The sequence below is a fragment of the Ruditapes philippinarum genome, unplaced genomic scaffold, assembly GCF_026571515.1.
Source record: "Ruditapes philippinarum isolate M1 unplaced genomic scaffold, ASM2657151v2 ctg15984_1_1_1_1, whole genome shotgun sequence".
NCBI classification, from domain to species: Eukaryota; Metazoa; Mollusca; class Bivalvia; order Venerida; family Veneridae; genus Ruditapes; species Ruditapes philippinarum.
In genome coordinates, this window is record NW_026856714.1 from 2,117 (window position 1) to 20,060 (window position 17,944).

At 32.9% G+C, this 17,944-nt stretch overlaps 2 protein-coding genes across 2 annotated transcripts; both read right to left on the bottom strand.

Annotated features, from left to right (window-relative positions):
* Nucleotides 1–12,756: 12,756 nt before the first annotated feature.
* On the bottom strand, nucleotides 12,757–14,976 carry LOC132747468 (uncharacterized). Its single transcript, XM_060736861.1, has one exon. The coding sequence runs from the start codon at nucleotides 14,974–14,976 to the stop codon at nucleotides 12,757–12,759; it is 2,220 nt and encodes a 739-aa protein (XP_060592844.1).
* A 314-nt stretch (nucleotides 14,977–15,290) lies between these two features.
* Nucleotides 15,291–16,418, bottom strand: LOC132747469 (uncharacterized). Its single transcript, XM_060736862.1, has one exon. The coding sequence runs from the start codon at nucleotides 16,416–16,418 to the stop codon at nucleotides 15,291–15,293; it is 1,128 nt and encodes a 375-aa protein (XP_060592845.1).
* Nucleotides 16,419–17,944: the final 1,526 nt, after the last annotated feature.

A 17,944-nucleotide genomic window follows, 5' to 3' on the forward strand; every position in this document is an offset into this window, starting at 1 on the left:
AATGATCATTTTATGTATACATCATATAATAGAAAAAAACATAGTAAAACTTACTTTCAGTGTTGTAATGTTAAATTTCCGCGACAACGGTACTAACATACAGCTGATACAGTACTTTTATTTACATATAATTTACATCAAATTCTTGTTAGATATTATCATGCATAATTATCTTAATATAATATTCTTTGTTGTAGAAATCTTTGAATCTTTGCTATGAATGTAAAATTGAATTTTGTCAAAACCGCATTTTGTATATGAATTAAGGTTCAGTGTTATTTTACCAATTTGCCATTAAGCGTGTTTATTTCCACAAAGGCTTCACCGGGTCTCATGTCCCCTTCCCCTGTGCCTTTTGATTGATTTTATGGGCCTAATATTCAATCATTTATTTGTTTTCTTTTAGTTCCTTATCAGTTACTAATTATTTATTTTTATGTATAATTTTAGTGGTTTGCCTGCACGTGCTCTGCCTTGTGCCCTGTCCTGTTTTTGTTTTGGGTCCTCCTGGACTCCGTGCCACTGGCTCTTGTTACTAGGTCGGGTAGGGGTTGCATTCATTGAACGCCACCTTTCCTTGTTGATTTTGTTTATCATATTTTAAGTAAAATTAAAGAATAAAATTCACAATACAGTTAAGCTAAACTATACAGGTCAAACATAAATACATATAAGGGACAAAATCGTTTAAAAAGACTTCGGATCGGTGGCCCAATCTCATGTGTCGATTATAATTTTAGATCGGCCAAAACAATTCAATTATTCATAAGATATGGTTAAAGATCCTGTAACATATTTTTTATGGTTTTAAATCATTAATATAATGCTGAAATGAATATTTATCAATATTTTAAGTTCCAAAAAGCATTATTTGTAAAGATATTACCGAATTTACATTTCATGTTAATAAAGGGAGGTAATTAGAACTTTATTTATTATAAAGTCTAAGTCAAATTTTTCAATAAAAACTGAGTGCAAATATTTTCATGAATACATATAATGTGGACAACTATTTACAGTACATATTTTACATATATACCCTCAAATAGACAATGCTGACATTGAATAAGCAAGTGTGACCTTGACCCTGGAGGTATGTGTCTGGTTGTTGCGCATGACACATCGTCTTATTATAACAAACGTTTGTGCCAAGTTATTTCACATTCCTTTGATAAAAAACAAGGTTATGAACCGGACACTAAAGTGTGACGGACGGACAGACGGACGAACGTTCCAACATTTTGGGTTTAGGGGCTATTTTCGTTGTTATTTTCTTTGCTCTCTTAAAGGCTACTAGCCCATAAACCTTTTGATCACGAAATGAACCTATTGTTCTCTTTTGTTCTCTGTACTGTTATCTAGCCCCTAAACCCAAAATGTTTGCTCAGACAAACAGACAGTGCGGACGGACAGACGGACGGACGGAGCCTATTTCTATATCCCCCTTTTTTCTTCGGAAAGGCAGGGGACAAAAACAGGTAATATATCATGAATGTCAGTATTGTTTTGCCATACATACTGGGTTGGGGCAAGGGTTACCCTTACCATTACAGTTTAGTGCAAGACGTGATTACAACGATCGTACGAGCGATGTTCCTGCTGTGTCAGCATAGGACAGCTTTAAAGCCTTAACATTATTTTAAGCAAACTTGATAGTATTTCCTAAATTCGGTTAGTACTTTTTTATTGTTCTTTAACCACTGAGAACATGGCTGTTTTCAAATGATGTTAATATGAGCAGTAAACAATTTCATGATGAAAGTTATATCAGGAACATTTTGGGTAATACTTTGTAAATGTATAACAGTTACTGTAAAAGTGGTTCAATGTTATAACATTATTTACGAAGCTATATTTGATGATTTAGTTTGTTTCTTATACAATTTAATGATAAAGTTTGTTTTAGTTAAAATTGACTCAAGGCAGCATCTAATAGCATAATCATTTAAAATAAAAAGTACAAAAATCAGTCAAACAACATCTGAAAACGGATACCATAATTGCGTTGCACTCCAATTGCATTATTGCCAATAACTATTCTGTACTTATCTCATATTTATGTGGTAAATTTATAATCAGATGAAGAAATGAATTTTTATTTAGCAAAATTTGAACACGTAGTAACTTGCTCAGACTGAAGCCAGTCTTTCGTAGTTTTTAAACGAACAGTCGGGAAATAAAAGTGTATTTATTTATAGATTATGAGTCGTTTGGTTTATGCTACGATTGTAGAAATATCGTAATTAATATTCTTAATGGTAAGCCAATCAGTCAATTTGTATTTTAAATACGTTTATCATTTATCTTTTGTTCTCAATTTCTTAACTAATGATTGCCCGATGTGTGTTTTATCATATGAGTCGTTTTAGTCACAGTTCATTGTTGTTTAAACATATTTGATATAAACAAATAATATAACAAGTATCAGGTCAGTGTATTTGTGATATGGAAACAAAATATTTTGCTTTAATCCATTTTATCTATTCTATACATAACATGAGGCTTCTGATTTTTATAATTTCAACGCATTAAATCTCACGATCCCATCTGACATATGTTTTAAGGTACGCAAATTGACTATGATTTCTATAGATATCATATATATCAATAATCTGTTGTGTATAGAATATCTGCGGTTCTCTAAGTGGGGTATGATTAAACAAGAATAGACAGGTCTTGTCCTTCATTTTAAAAGATAAAGTCTTAATAACGTCTTGATTACTATTTTGTAAATGTAGACATTCGTGTAGGAACAGAACAATTTCAAAACAAGTTGCACTGCTATTTTTGTATTAAACTATATCGTGTTTACTTGAACATTATATCGTGTTTTTTGTTTTTGTTTTTGTTTTGTTTTGTTGTTTTTTTTTGGGGAGGAGGGGGGCTCAAATTGAATAACCGACTTGAAAAAAAAAAATTGTAGCGAAACGCAGCAAAAACAGAATATTTGCATTTAATCATACGTGATATCTATAAACAGAAAATGACTAAAAGCAAATGCCGGGAAAGTGGACATTGATTTATCACATCAATTATTCAAAAGAAGCAATGATGTTATAAGTGTATAGTCTGAAACAGACGTAGTGAATAACCATACTATTTATAATGTACTGCAAAACAGTAATATGATAAATGCACTGACGTATTCGCTTGTAAGTAAATCCACAGATAAAAATGTCCTGACATGTTTTGGAATTCATTGGAGTACAGAACATCGACTCCTGGGCGGTTAATATATATACTCAATATATAATTTGTACCAACAGTAAAATAGAAGAATGAAACGAATTAAATGAAATAATAATAGACATTCCCTTATTAAGACCAAAATATATTCTTTTTTACCGATATGATCAAATTAGTTACGTTATGTTATCCAAAACAATAGTTTAAGATTAATGTTTACCAAGTCAAGTTAATTTCTAGTCAAGTAAATTTTTTTTATAAGTCGGATACATCAACAATAAAAATAATCTCTGTTGCACTTTTTTCACCGACTACTATAATATAATAAACATGTTTAAGATATGATAAATGAAGGTAAATGGTTATAATAAATAAGACAAATAGCTTTGCACTAACAAAAAGAGAAGGCAAACAGCATTGAACTAGCATTCATCAGTAGCATATAAAAGTAAAAGTAATACATATTAAGTTCTAATAAAAACATATCCTTAAAGGTTTAGATACACATCACAGCCTATATAAAACACACAAACATTTAAGCAGAGAAACATCAAGCATACATATACACAGTAAAAAGCATAGACAAACTAATTTCTAGAAAAAAAGAGCAAATTATATATAAATTAATAAAGCATGGTTAGGACTAAGCAACACACCTTACATTAACATACACACAAACAATTAAGTTATACATGTATATAAAAGATGATACATAGCACACAAAGAAAATAGAAATAAATCTATCACAATAAAAGCAAACAAAAGCACCTGATACAAGGTAATTAAAACAATCACATTGCTCTTAACCTCCTAACTTTCAAAGAAGTAAGTCCGGACTTCTCAAGTAGTTGATCATCGTTACTGTTAAATTTATCATAATCTTTCCTGATTTTTTTTCTATTTTCCTAGTGTTTGATTCATTTGTAAAATGCCATGTAAGAGAACCATTATAAATTTTACATAACAAAAGAGTAGTATATTGTGAGTCTGCTTTACCTATTAAGATGTTTACTAATTCTCTTTAGTATAATCAGTTGTGTAGTTGTGTAAAAATATTTAACAAATCGGTCCAAGTTTTGAGCCTTGTGGGACGCCTTTAATTATGTTTTGATAATCACTACATATGTTTTCTTATTTCTACACATTGCTGCCTATTAGATAGATAACTTTAAATAAGATTAAGCGACTGTTCAGACATACCATAAAATTTCATTTTAAGTAACAATAAATCATGAGGCAAGCAGTCATTGGATTTTGAGAGATCCATAAGAATAGCTGCCAGATACTTGTTTTTATCCAAGATATACTTTCAGTATTTAACAATTTAAAAGAGCATTATTACAACCATAACAAGGTCTAAAAGCACTAAGAAAGGGATTTTAAACGATATCAAAATGTGACATCTATTGTTCATAAATGGTTCTCTCAAAAACCTTAGACATTACAGGTAAAAGACTGACTGGTCTGTAATTGCTCTTGTCTAAAATACTATTTTTCTTATGAATGGGTACAACTTGAGCTTTCTTCATATTTTCTGGAAATAGCGATACTTGTATGCATCTATTTATCATATCTGTTAGTGGTTGCGAAATAACAGGAGAGGCAATTTTTAAAATTTTAACTGAAATACTATTATAGCCTGTAGCCATTTTGATACTCATATTTCCTATTTATTTTTGACACAATTTACAGAGACATGTTGAAAAACTAACTCATCAGATGTATGAGTTGTTTCCTAAATTTTACTAACACTTACATGACTATCATTACAAAGAACATTGCTATCTCCAATACTTTTTGCAACATTGAAATAAAAATCATTCAAAACATTACTAATTTCTTCCTGATCAGATAATAGAACATCATTTATATATAGTACAAAGTGTTTCTTAAAAAAGGTTTTACAGTCTTCCAAAAAATCAGACTGTTTTCATCCTCCAGAGCATCTGTCCAAAAAAATAGTTTTTAATTGACTGTTTCTTGATTTTGGTAACAAGGTTCCTTGATTGTTGATTCCTGTAATTTTTCCAGTTAACACTATTTCTATCTCTTAGGTACCTAAACATCATTTTCTTTCTATAGATAGATTTTCTCAAAGTAGAGTTCGTGTAAGGGGCAGGCTGTAGAGGCTTTTTTCTTTGTTTAATAAGGGCATGTTAGTCAAAAGTTTTTGTCAATAACGATGACAAATTTTCAGAAACGTGGTCTAAATTTTCCTCTGTATTCATAAAAGATAGATCTGAATTTCTAAAATCATTTAAAAAGACATCTTCATTAATTTTTTAAAAACTTCTATAGCTAATCCATCTAGCTTTATAAATCGGTACTGTCAAATTTAAAGTAAACTCAATCAAATTGTGGCAGTCACTTATGCAGCAGTTAAAATTCACAATATTATAACATTTGTTTTGCATATTGGTAAGTATAACATCTAGTAATCTAGGAGCATGATTTGCAGGATAACATGTAGCGATTTTTGATGTTATCTACATACAAAAATTTAATTCACAACATAAATAATAGAACATGAATTAAATAAGACAACGCCCTTTTTAAATTCTTGTTTGAATTTGTTAACATGCAGCTATATTGTCAATCCACACTATGCATTAATATTCAATAGGTTTTCGATAAGTTCCGTGAGATGTACGCAGTAAAATTTAACTTAATTTAGTTAAATTAACGGTAAATGAAATAATCGTAATCAGAAAATTTCGATACCTTTACAAAGAGCATAATATAAGCCTGACATGTGAACTTTCACTGTATTATAATTAACAATATTTACCTACTTCCATCTTCCTTAAAGCAAAACAAAAATATCATGTATATACTTATTCCTTATTTATATATAAAGCTCAATCTTCAAATGTTAAGTTGATATAAAATTAAATTGCATCCCTTTAAACGGTTCAAACCATTGAAAATATACATATATCATAGAAATTTTTGAAAAACTCTTCAAATGTAAAATTGATATAGCAATTGACGTGCGTCCCTTTAAATAGTACTAACCATATACAATATAATTTTCTTGAATGTAAAATTGATATGAAAATTATATTGCATCACTTTAAATGATACTAACCCTTGTTTAATCTTTTCGTCCGTTGATACATTTGACCTAAGGTGTGTTGATGCGTAAAAAACGAAATTTAATCTACAAAAAGTCATAGTATAAAGGCAAATCGTTCAAAGCATGAACATTTAAACACCAAAACTTAAATAGCTAAAATGATACGAGAAGATTACCAAAAAGAATAATGTCGAACTACAGCCAGTAAAGCGTATACAGTGAAATGATTTTAGGATAAAGGAGCTAACATGTTTTCCTTCAAAAAATATTTACGTTAATTCTTTATTAGTTTAAACACAATTGCTTATGATCATTTCAATATTTAATTAACGGCAAATGTCGTCTCTGGTATTTGCTGTTTAAAGAACAATTTTAGTAGATCATTCGGGATGACAAGATTAACGTAAAGAAAAAATAAACAATAGAGTAACGGGTAAGGTATCACTCTATGATATCACATGACAGTACAGATAAACAACTTGTCAAACGTCTCATTAACCATAACCAAACACAAGTCATGGATAAAATCTATTTTCATGTTATAGTGACTACTTGTAATTCAATGCTGAACATGACAAAATAAAAGCAAATTATTATGAATTTTGAGGGGATTAAACGTCTGATTTTATAGAATATGATTAAATAAAACAACTTAAATCATTTTACTATCATTTGACTCTGTTTTAGTAAAACATTCATTTATCAACATTTTTGACATCGCTCAACTAACACATTTTTTATTTTTATTTTGTTTTTCATTCTAATAGTGAACTGTCCATTTCCAAAGAATATCATTCTCAAAGACAGTACGAGGGGTTATCCAAAGATACGTGGACTTTTTTTGTTGCGTAAAATATATTTGAGATATTAATTTGAAATTCTTTCACTGATTAGAAGAATTAATAACAAATAAACACAGAAAAATTCATGTGAGTAGCTACTAACATTACAACAATATTTAATTTTACATAAACACATGTCAGCGACAGCGGCGCACTCCAAAGGTTATTGACGTCAACGTCATAATATTAACGTACTATAAGAATCTTACACCGGCTGCCGGTACAGACCGGAATATCTAGCTCGAGGGTAACTGTTTACGGCGGTAACGAGGCTCTGCCGAGTTTCCGCTAAACAGTTACCCGAGAGCAGCTAGATATTCCCTTCTGTACCAATTGCCGGTGTTTGATTCTTTTTCTTGCATATAACATGTCAATTATTTTCGGAACAGAAATTATGAAAACTTATATTCTCATTACGCACTTTTTTCTTATAGTAGCGTATGAACATACAACTTCATTCATAATGGAAAAATGACGTCATCCTAAGAACGCGATTCATTCATAAACGGCGCGCGTCAATGACGTCATTTAAAGCACGCGACTTCTCTTACATGGGGGGTGTAAGACAGAGTTTTCCAGCACCGGTGTAAACGGTAGATAATCCTGTCTGAGATGCAAGAAAACTTGTGCTTCAACGTTACGCAGTCAAGAACGGTTACGGCTTCTCTAAGTAATGTCCATCACTAAATATTTCATGCCACTTTAACACTAATGATCGTGAAATTTTCTTTTCTCTGTTCGTCTGCTGATTTTTATTAAATGCTTTTGTAGGTGTCATTTCCAAATTACAACAACAATTTATGATTGTTTATGATCGTGCGATTTTCAAATTACCGCGTGTCCGTCATATTCCCGTTGCAAACAATAATGGCGTCTGGCGTTTCCAGCGATATCAAAAAAAGAAAGAACGGAAATGACGTCCATTATTTTAAAGAATTACTTAAATGACATCATAGAAGAAACATGCGATCTTCAGCGGGTTTTCTACGTTAAATGTTTAGTTTTTTGGCAAGAAATATACGATGACTTACTGCGCTTTTCTACCGTGCGCCGGATGCCGTGTATGTGCATATTTAAAAGCAATATAAAATCATTATTTATTGACACAATCAACTGTTCCTTTCAAAATGTGTTGATAATATTCTACAATGTATGCTGATAAATTTTCATTAAAATACACGTTGACTTTCAAGAGATATTTAAAAAGTCCACGAATTTTTGGATAACCCCTCGTATATTGAATGTAGATTGACTATGAAAACGCAAATTAAGGAAAACGGAATCTGTCTTCTTACTACATTTGCGCTATGTGAAACACGTTATATAGGAAAACAACTTTGACATGTTAGATGATAGTGCCGGTTAAAAAATCATTGCTTCAATATTGAAGATTAGATTAGGAGATGTCAGTGTTCGACCCTTTGAAATTTTCTGCCCGAAAAAACAGTTGTACAAATATATATGTACGATCCGTGCTATGTGTGTGATTGGCAAAAATAATAATTTTGATTAATTGGAAACTCGTATTGAGAGTCAGAAGAGACGGAGGATAAAAATCATTAATGACGGCGTAATGTAACTCTATATTGAAAAGACTGTATAGAACTTTTCATTTTTGTTGACAATTAATCCAGTGTGATAACATTGTCGTTTAATATACTGTACATCTCTTTCTCGCAATTGTAGAAGTTTTTAAGGCTTACAACTTGTGACTCTCCTTCGGAATTTCGTTTCATAAGTTACCATTAACAACATAATAAAGGTTCTATTCCTTTGACCTTTACTAATCTATTTGTATCAACTAAATAGAACAACAACAAAACCAAAATTCTGAATATATTGTATATATTGTAAAGAGCACTTGGGTAAAGATGATACAATCCATAACAATTCAACAAACATATATATAAACATATACCAGTATACTAGTAAATCTATTAATAAATGCATCCATCACTTTCATAAATGATACAGTATCAATTCAAACAACTAATATCAATATATATATAACCGTAAACATGTAAGCATTCGTATTGTTACTAGTAAACATATTTTCCCCGAACTTTAGTTAATCAACAAGTTAAATTCATGTTAAAAATTACTGCGACTGTAAAGTATCGATACCCAAAGCTGAATGACTTTCAATTACAATTCATAATGCACAGTAACTCGTGCATACGTAATTAAACAAAACAACTTCTGATTGGTACATTCAAAAGATCTATCCAATGCAAAGGAAATTATTTACCGCCTAATTCGCTTCACTTAACCGGCGGAAAATATATATATCACAGCCATATATATGAGACAATTTTCTGATTATATAAATTTAAAGTTTCACCATCTTTAAATTTAATATTTAATTCTGCTCAAGCTGATGCTATGGGGCGTAGACACAAGCTTTAACTACTGTCAATGAACCGAATCTGCAAGATTATTCAAGTGTTTTTTGTTGTTGTTGTTGTTGTTGTTGTTGTTGTTGTTATCAATTGAACTTTTGACCGAGATTTTTTTTACTGTTACTGGCAGATTTTACATTTTACAACCATTAAACACTTGTTTAAGAACATAATATAACAAACAATTTAACTACGCTTTGTTGATAAAATGTGACTTTTATTTTACCAAAATAACATTTGATTTTCCTCTTTCAATGATTTAATTGAATAAGATACCCGCAAAGTAAGCACATATCCATTGAACATTATACGTAAATGGGAAAAATAAAAAAAAATATAAAAAAGTATCTACAAAGACGAACTTATTTGAAATCTTTCATGTTTTGCTACGTTCTTTCATTTGATTTATCTGTTCATCTTTCTATATTTGTTTTATCATCAGCTATTTATTTATTTATCTGTATTGTATTTTATTTTTATTTTAATTGTTCATTTACCTATATCACCGGAGATCGGAACAGTAGTGTTCCGGATTCAGAAAACCAAGTAAGAAATGCGCTGCAATCTTGTAATTTCGTTTATTTCACATCTACAAAGTTCATATAATTGTAGCTATGCGTAGCGTAGCGATTCTCAACAATGGTGTCCTGTCAATTTAATTAATTTCTTCAATCCTGAATATTTACTGTAATAATAATATTTTACATCAAATATCGCTACCGTTAATGTCTTCAAAAATAAACTTGTTTGTAATCTTTTTATGTAACTTCCGGAAAACTCTGCCGTCCGTGACGTCTCTAAAAAGGCGGCGACGTTAACGTGACGCGAGAGCTTTTAGCGCCAAAAAGTGAACAAATTAAAATTTAAAGAATGTTAATAATTCTTACAGTGCCCTCCATGAAATGTCTTAATTTCATCAAATAAGAATAGCACTTTAGCAAATTTTGTTTTCTCAAAATATCAATAATTTACTTATCAAATATATATGATTTGAAAATAATGTAGAAGAAAAACTAGTAAAAAAAAAATTAATACTAAAACGTTGTGTATATGTATCAAAAATGTATAAATCTACATACTTAATATTTTTTGTAAATGAAAATAAAAATAAATATTTTAAAAAACAACCAATACTCATATATACGTAATCATTTTGAAAAATGTATAACATGACACAAATATAAATATCATCAAAGATTGCAATATTTAAATTTTGCAATTATTATAATTTACAACCGCTATCTAGTCATGGTAAGAACATGCTCTTGCAAGAAGAACAATACATTTTATAGTATAGCAAATTCTTTTTTGGGTTGTTAAAATGTCTAATCCACGCGTAAAAAAAATAAATAAATAAATAAAATAAAATTAAAGAAGGCTTTTGTACATCAGTAAATGTATTTTGACAAATGTTAACGCAACTATTATTTACTCTGTGCCTTCTAAAAGACATAATTTTGTTATTGGTCTGAGGACATTTGAATTTCTTATACGGACAAGGCATTTGCGTACAAGCCCATCCCTACCCTTAAAAACCTCAGTTACTCTGCCAAGTGGCCACTGCCCTCGTGGAATTGTATCGTCTGCTACAAGTACGATGTCGTTCACTTTCATGTTTCTTGTTTCTCTCTGCCATTTTTTCGGTTCTGAAGAGAAGGTAGGTACTCTTTGATCCATCTTTTCCAGAATACGTCACTCAAATATTGTATCTGTTTCCACCATTTTTTACTGTATACATCTTCTTTTTCAAAAACACCTCTTGAAATACTCGCATTACTTTTCATTAAAAGAAGCATATTTGGTGTGAGCGCTGGAAGATCTCTAGGGTCGCTACTCACGGAAGTGATTGGTCTATCATTTAGAATTCTTTCTGTTTCTGCGATGAAAGTGAGTAATTTCTCGTCTGTTAAAAGTTGTTCCTTGGCAAGAGCTTTCAAAATGGTGCGTGTAGATCTTATCATTCTCTCCCATGCCCCACCCATATTGCTCGCGTATGGTGGATTAAAGTGCCAGTCTACCTTATTCTGTAACAGATATCTGCCGATCTTAGACTGGTTCCACTCTTCTAAGGATTTCTTAAGTTCTTTGTCTCCACTCACTAAGTTGGTACCGTTGTCACTAAACATTTTCTCTGGTTGTCCACGTCTGCATGTAAAACGCTGGTAGGCAGCTATGAATGAATTTGTTGTCAAACTATGGGCTACTTCTATATGCACTGCTCTCGTTGTCAAGCAAGAAAACAGACAACCATATCTTTTAACGCTAGATCGACCTAATTTTACCATCAATGGTCCAAAGTAGTCCACTCCGACAAATGTAAACGGTGGTTTGCAAGGTGTCGTCTGCTCTAGGATAAGTGGCGCCATCTGTTGAGTGAGTAATGGACCTCTCTGTCGTTTACAAGCAATGCATTTTCCTATGGTCTTTTTTAAACAGCACTAGACCACGTAAAATCCAAAATTTTGACCGTATTTCTGCTAGAACGTGTTGCCATCCTACATGTCCATTGCTGCTATGGCTATTGTGAATTATCAGCTCTGTCACGTGATCATTGTGGGGAAGAATTATAGGGGCTTTTTCATAGTCAGTGTAAATTTGTCTCCCAGACATTCGGATGAGTCCATTTTTCATCACAGGGTTAAGCATAGCTAATCTGCTGTTCTTTTTTACGGGGTTGCCTTTCAATAAGTCTTTTATTTCTTGTTGGAAATTGATTTTCTGTACATACCGAACAATTTCATGAGTAGCGGTTTGTATCTCAGCTAGTTTGAGGTCTCCACAATTTTGTTCATTTTTATTTTGACTTCTGCAGTATGTCACAAACCTCTGTAACCAAGCAAACGCTCTTAGTAGTCTGTTCAAGTCTGAATAATGGTTGACAATGTCTCCTATAGTCAGCCCAGTGTATACCCCAGTGGTATTTATTGCTACGTCTCTTTTAATTTCGGAGTCGTCGTCGGCGATATCGTTTATGTTTACAAATTTAGGCCAAGTAGACTCATCCTGCGCCAGATAGTCTGGTCCATTTAGCCAGAAAGAAATGCTAGTTTTATCGCCAGGATCTATGCCTCTTGATGCTATGTCAGCGGGGTTCGAACTGGAGTCGATGTAGTGCCACTGTTCTGGACTCGTCATTTCATGAATATAACTAATTCTATTCCCGACGAAAGTTTTAAAACGTCTTGAAGTGTTATTTATGTATCCAAGAATGATCATTGAATCTGTCCAGAAAACAACTTTGTCAATTTTCAAATCAAGTTCTTCTTTCAGCATGGCATACAGGCGGCATGACACAACAGCTCCACACAGTTCGAGTCTCGGTATCGAAGCTTGTTTTATCGGGGGCGAGTCGGGACTTGCCAAGCACTAAACAACATGCAGTATTATCATTTTCGTCAGTAATGCGTAAATATGCGCATGCGCCGTAACCCGTCTCAGAACCATCGCTGAACACGTGTAACTGTATATTTTTTAAAGTACTGAAATATTTTGGTTGAAAACAACGGCTTATTCGAACGTTTTCCAAACAAGGTAAGTTTGATATCCAACGTTGCCATTCATCGTGATCAATTTGCGGAATTGCTTCATCCCAACCAAATTTCCTTCTACACAAGCTTTGAACGATAGCCTTTGCTCGTAATGTCACTGGTGCTAAAAGTCCTATTGGATCAAATATCGCACTAACTATGGAAAGCATTCCGCGTCTAGTTACAGGTTTATTTGTTTTCTTGATTTTGAATGTGATGAAATCGTCATTAACGTTCCAATTAATGCCTAATACACGATCATAAGGAAGTTCATCTTCGGGACTGAGGCTAACAATCGTTGGTGCACGTTCATAATCGGGAATTGTATCAATGACTGACCTACTGTTACTGATCCACTTTGTAAGTCTAAAACCTCCCATTTTCATCAGTGACTGTAAATCCGCTGCTAACTTTGTCGCTTTCTCTTCTGAATCTACAGATTTCAGGCAATCATCGACATAAAAGTTTCTTTTAACAGTTTCTATAACTTCATCTGGAAATTTATTCGCGTTGTCACTGGCTGATCTTCTTAATGCATAAGCTGCACAGCTAGGAGATGATGTGGCACCGAACAGATGCACCTGCATACAGTAAGTTTTAGGAAGTACAGACATGTCCCCATCAGGCCACCATAGGAACCGGAGTGCGTGACAGTCTTCTTCAATCACATGAACTTGATGGAACATAGCCTCTATATCAGCAGACTGAGCTATCTTTTTCTCACGAAATCTTAAAAGTACCCCTACTAAACTGTTCATTAAATCTGGACCTTGAAGGAGCTGGCCATTCAATGAAGTATCGTTGTATTTCGCGGCACAGTCAAATACCACACGAACTTTTCCTGGTTTGTTAACGTTCATCACAGGGTGGTGGGGTAAGTACCATATGCGCTTAGAGTTTGTACCGTTATTATCTACCTCTTTTGCATAACCTTTATTAATGTACTCACTAACCGTTTTGGTGTACATTTCATGTAAATATTTATCACGAGACAATTTGTGTTTAAGTTGATTCAAACGTGCATAGGCTAATGCTAAATTATTTGGTAAGTTTATATCGTCTGCACGCCAAGGTAATCCCATCTTATAGTGACCATCTACATATGAAAGGGATGATTCCATAATGTCCAACGCTCTTTTATCTTCGATGGACATTGACTCTTTATCGCAGAATTTAACATCGTTGAAGTCAGACGTCCACATACGCTCGAGCTGTTGTTGCAGTATTATGTCATTTGAATGACCAAAGTTTATATTTGCTCTGTTATGTTTTGTTCTGTTCTGTTCAACAAAAGGACGAGGGACTGGCCCACGAACTGCCAAACCAAGTCGTGTCCTTACAGCATATGGCTGATGACTGCTTCCAGAACGCACTTCAAGTGGAATATGTGCTTCGGGGAAATCTGTACCAATTAAAATCCGGACTTCATTAGCCTTTACTTTGGGAATTTGTAAATCGGACAAGTATGGAACGCCAATAATGTCATCACTTGTCACTGCAGAACGGGTAGAGATAGGTAACTGTTTAACCGTCCAAACATTGTTAAGGTTAATTTCACCATTTCCAGAAACTGGGCAAACGCTAAGATCAACTTCCTGTCCACAAGTTGTACTTCCGGTCGAGCTAATGGTCGATATCTGGAAGGTGACAGGCCGGCTGGTCAAATGCAACTGCTGTATAAGACTTTCATCACAAAGCGTTTTGTCTGCTCCATCGTCGAGCAGAGCATAAGTTTGGCAAGAGTAACCGTTCCCACCCTTTACAGTTATAGGTATGATCCCTAGACAGGTTTTAGCAAATGAACCATTAACTGCCGCACAATTAACAGAAGGTTGGGTTATTGAATTATCGGGACGCTTTGGGGACCAATTGTGTAAAAGAAAATGGTGTTTAGTGGTACAATCAGACACAGTGCATAATTTATCCCGCCTACATTTGCGTGACATATGATTGGGTTTGAGGCAATTGAAACACAATTTAGATTTTATGACAAACCTGTTCCTATCTTCTAAAGACAATTTTCTAAATTTATCACATAAAGATAAATTCGAACATGTACCTGAACAACAAAAACATTTTCTACTGTATTTTGACGTTTGGTTTTCTGTGTATGTAGACAGAGTAGTTATTTTTACCTTTTGTGGTATTTCCTGACGCAGACGCTTTATTTTCTCGGACATTTTCTTTTACAACATCAATGCCGTAAACTGAACTAGCAACACGTGACCTTTCATCAATAAATTTGGTCAATTCAAAGAAATTAGGTTTCTCTCCCTGACTCAAAAATAGAGTGGGCTACCTTTGCCCATCTTGATCTCAAATGCATAGGGAGACGTCTTACAATGCGCCTTAAATTCTCAGAGTTATCTATGTCAGAAACAAACCCTAGTTGTGAAAGTGTCATTTGACATTTTTGCATATCTAAAGCTAATTGAGACAATCCTTTAACATCAGATGCATTAATATTAGGGCCAAGCAACAATTTATCAATATGACTTCTCGCAACAACATGTGGCCTACCATAACGAGATTGCAAAATTGATTTAGCTCGGTTATACCCTACATTTGAATCCAATAACACACAATCTTCTATGCAAGATTTTGCCTCACCAGTGCAATATTGTATTAGATAACATAATCTTAACCTATTGTCACTTACTTTGCACTCAGTGTTGGTCTCAAAATTTTTAATGAACTTACAATAATCAAGCGCAGAACCGTTGAATGTCAGTAACTCTGGTTTTGGTAAATTAAATCCTTCTTGAATGATTGATGCAAGTCGTTCCACTTCTAAACCGGAAGCGCTATTTCCGCCATCTTGCTGCGTTACATCTTCGAACTTACGTGCGTCTGCAGCCTCGGGATCTTTACCGGGACAAGCACGAGAATAACGTGCCGTATTGCTATCGGCTACATTATCATTTCGATAAGTATGTCCAAAATCCATAGTTTTCTGCACAATATGCCCATCTTCTAATATGTTGTCTGCTTCTATCACCGTGCTTTCGTCTGCCCACATTGACTCCTCCAGCCTCGCTTCCATCACAGCACTTTCTTGATCCAGTAGTTGCGATTTATCTTTAAGCTCCTTCTGTATTGCCTCTAATCGCAGTTTCTCCTTCTCCAAAGCTTGTTTTTCTTTAAGAGTCTTAAGTTTTTGTTCAGCTATCAGACGCTTAACTTTTGCGTTTCTTAGCCGAGTTGTTGATGAAACTGCACTACTGGGTATTAATGCTACGGGATTCCATTCGGCATATCTTTCCTTGAATTCTATAAAGTTCGCTCGGCAACTTTCAAAGTTCTTCTTTAGTGTTTCTATAGTTTCAAAGTGTGTTGTTTTAAATTTTTCGTATCTTTCGCACAGTCGATTAAAGATCCTGTAACACATTTTTTTCATGGTTTTATTTCAAAAATATGATGCTCAAATTAAGATTTGTCAATCTTGTAAGTTCAAATAAGCATTATTTATAAAGATATTACCCAATTTAACATTTTGCGTATATAAAGGGAGGTAATTAGAAATTTATTTTCTATAAATTCCAAGTCAAATTTTCCAATAAGAAATGAATGCATGTAACTTATTAGTTAAATATAATGTGCACAAATATTTGCAGTACACATTTTACATATACTTGGATGTTTGAAAATTGTTTTATTTGCATAATTATATACATATATAACATTTTCCAAGTGTATGATACATACAGTAACAATATCAATCACAAAACATACAGGATCTTTAAACAATACTTTTACTTTTTGCTCATTTTCAGTGGTTAACATCAACTCTTCAAGTTCTCTATAAATCTTGGTTAACTGTGCCAAATGCGCTGTCCGCGATTTCCGTGCAGTATCGTAGTCCATTATTTTCTTTTAGCGATATATGGTCGACAATGTTGAGAATTGTTCAGGATTCAGAAAACCAAGTAAGAAATGCGCTGCAATCTTGTAATTTCGTTTATTTCACATCTACAAAGTTCATATAATTGTAGCTATGCGTAGCGTAGCGATTCTCAACAATGGTGTCCTGTCAATTTAATTAATTTCTTCAATCCTGAATATTTACTGTAATAATAATATTTTACATCAAATATCGCTACCGTTAATGTCTTCAAAAATAAACTTGTTTGTAATCTTTTTATGTAACTTCCGGAAAACTCTGCCGTCCGTGACGTCGCTAAAAAGGCGGCGACGTTAACGTGACGCGAGAGCTTTTAGCGCCAAAAAGTGAACAAATTAAAATTTTAAGAATGTTAATAATTCTTACAAGTAGCATACACGTAATCCGTAATTTTGGTGTTCACTTTCTATTTCTTACCATACATTTGTTTCTTATATGTATTGAGGTAAATCGCCAATTAGTTGATTTGTAGCTGTGTTACATGTACGCCATATACAACTCTCAAAATATAGCTCAATAATGATATGCTGATGGTGGTGGTGATGATGATGATCATTTAGATAAGATTTAAAAAAGACGTGATGATGACTTTGGTGATTTTGATGTTGTTGTTGATGATAAATATTCTTCTTCTTCTTCTTCTTCTTCTTCTTCTTCTTCTTCTTCTTCTTCTTATTATTATTATTATTATTTTTATTATTATTATTATTACATGTATTATTATTAAGACATGTTTATTATAATTTAATGATAAGCGGGTGATGAAAATTATGTTTAATATATCGAGGGGTGAAAGCGAAAAAGGTCTAAGTGACATTTTTTCAGAAAATCACTTTTTTATATAAATGTGTTTAAAATCTGTATATACATCTTCTGTGAAAAAAATCTTGAACACAACACATTCATTTTTATATATATTTAAAAAATACGAAAAAAGACTAAGTGAAATGTGAAAAACAGTCAATGCGAAAAAGGTCTAAGTGAACATTGTCACTTAGACTTTTTTCGCAATT

Bases quoted from the DNA above. Each gene is read 5' to 3' on its own strand.
- LOC132747468 (XM_060736861.1), bottom strand. From the start codon at position 14,976: ATGTCACGCAAATGTAGGCGGGATAAATTATGCACTGTGTCTGATTGT.
- LOC132747469 (XM_060736862.1), bottom strand. From the start codon at position 16,418: ATGTGTTACAGGATCTTTAATCGACTGTGCGAAAGATACGAAAAATTT.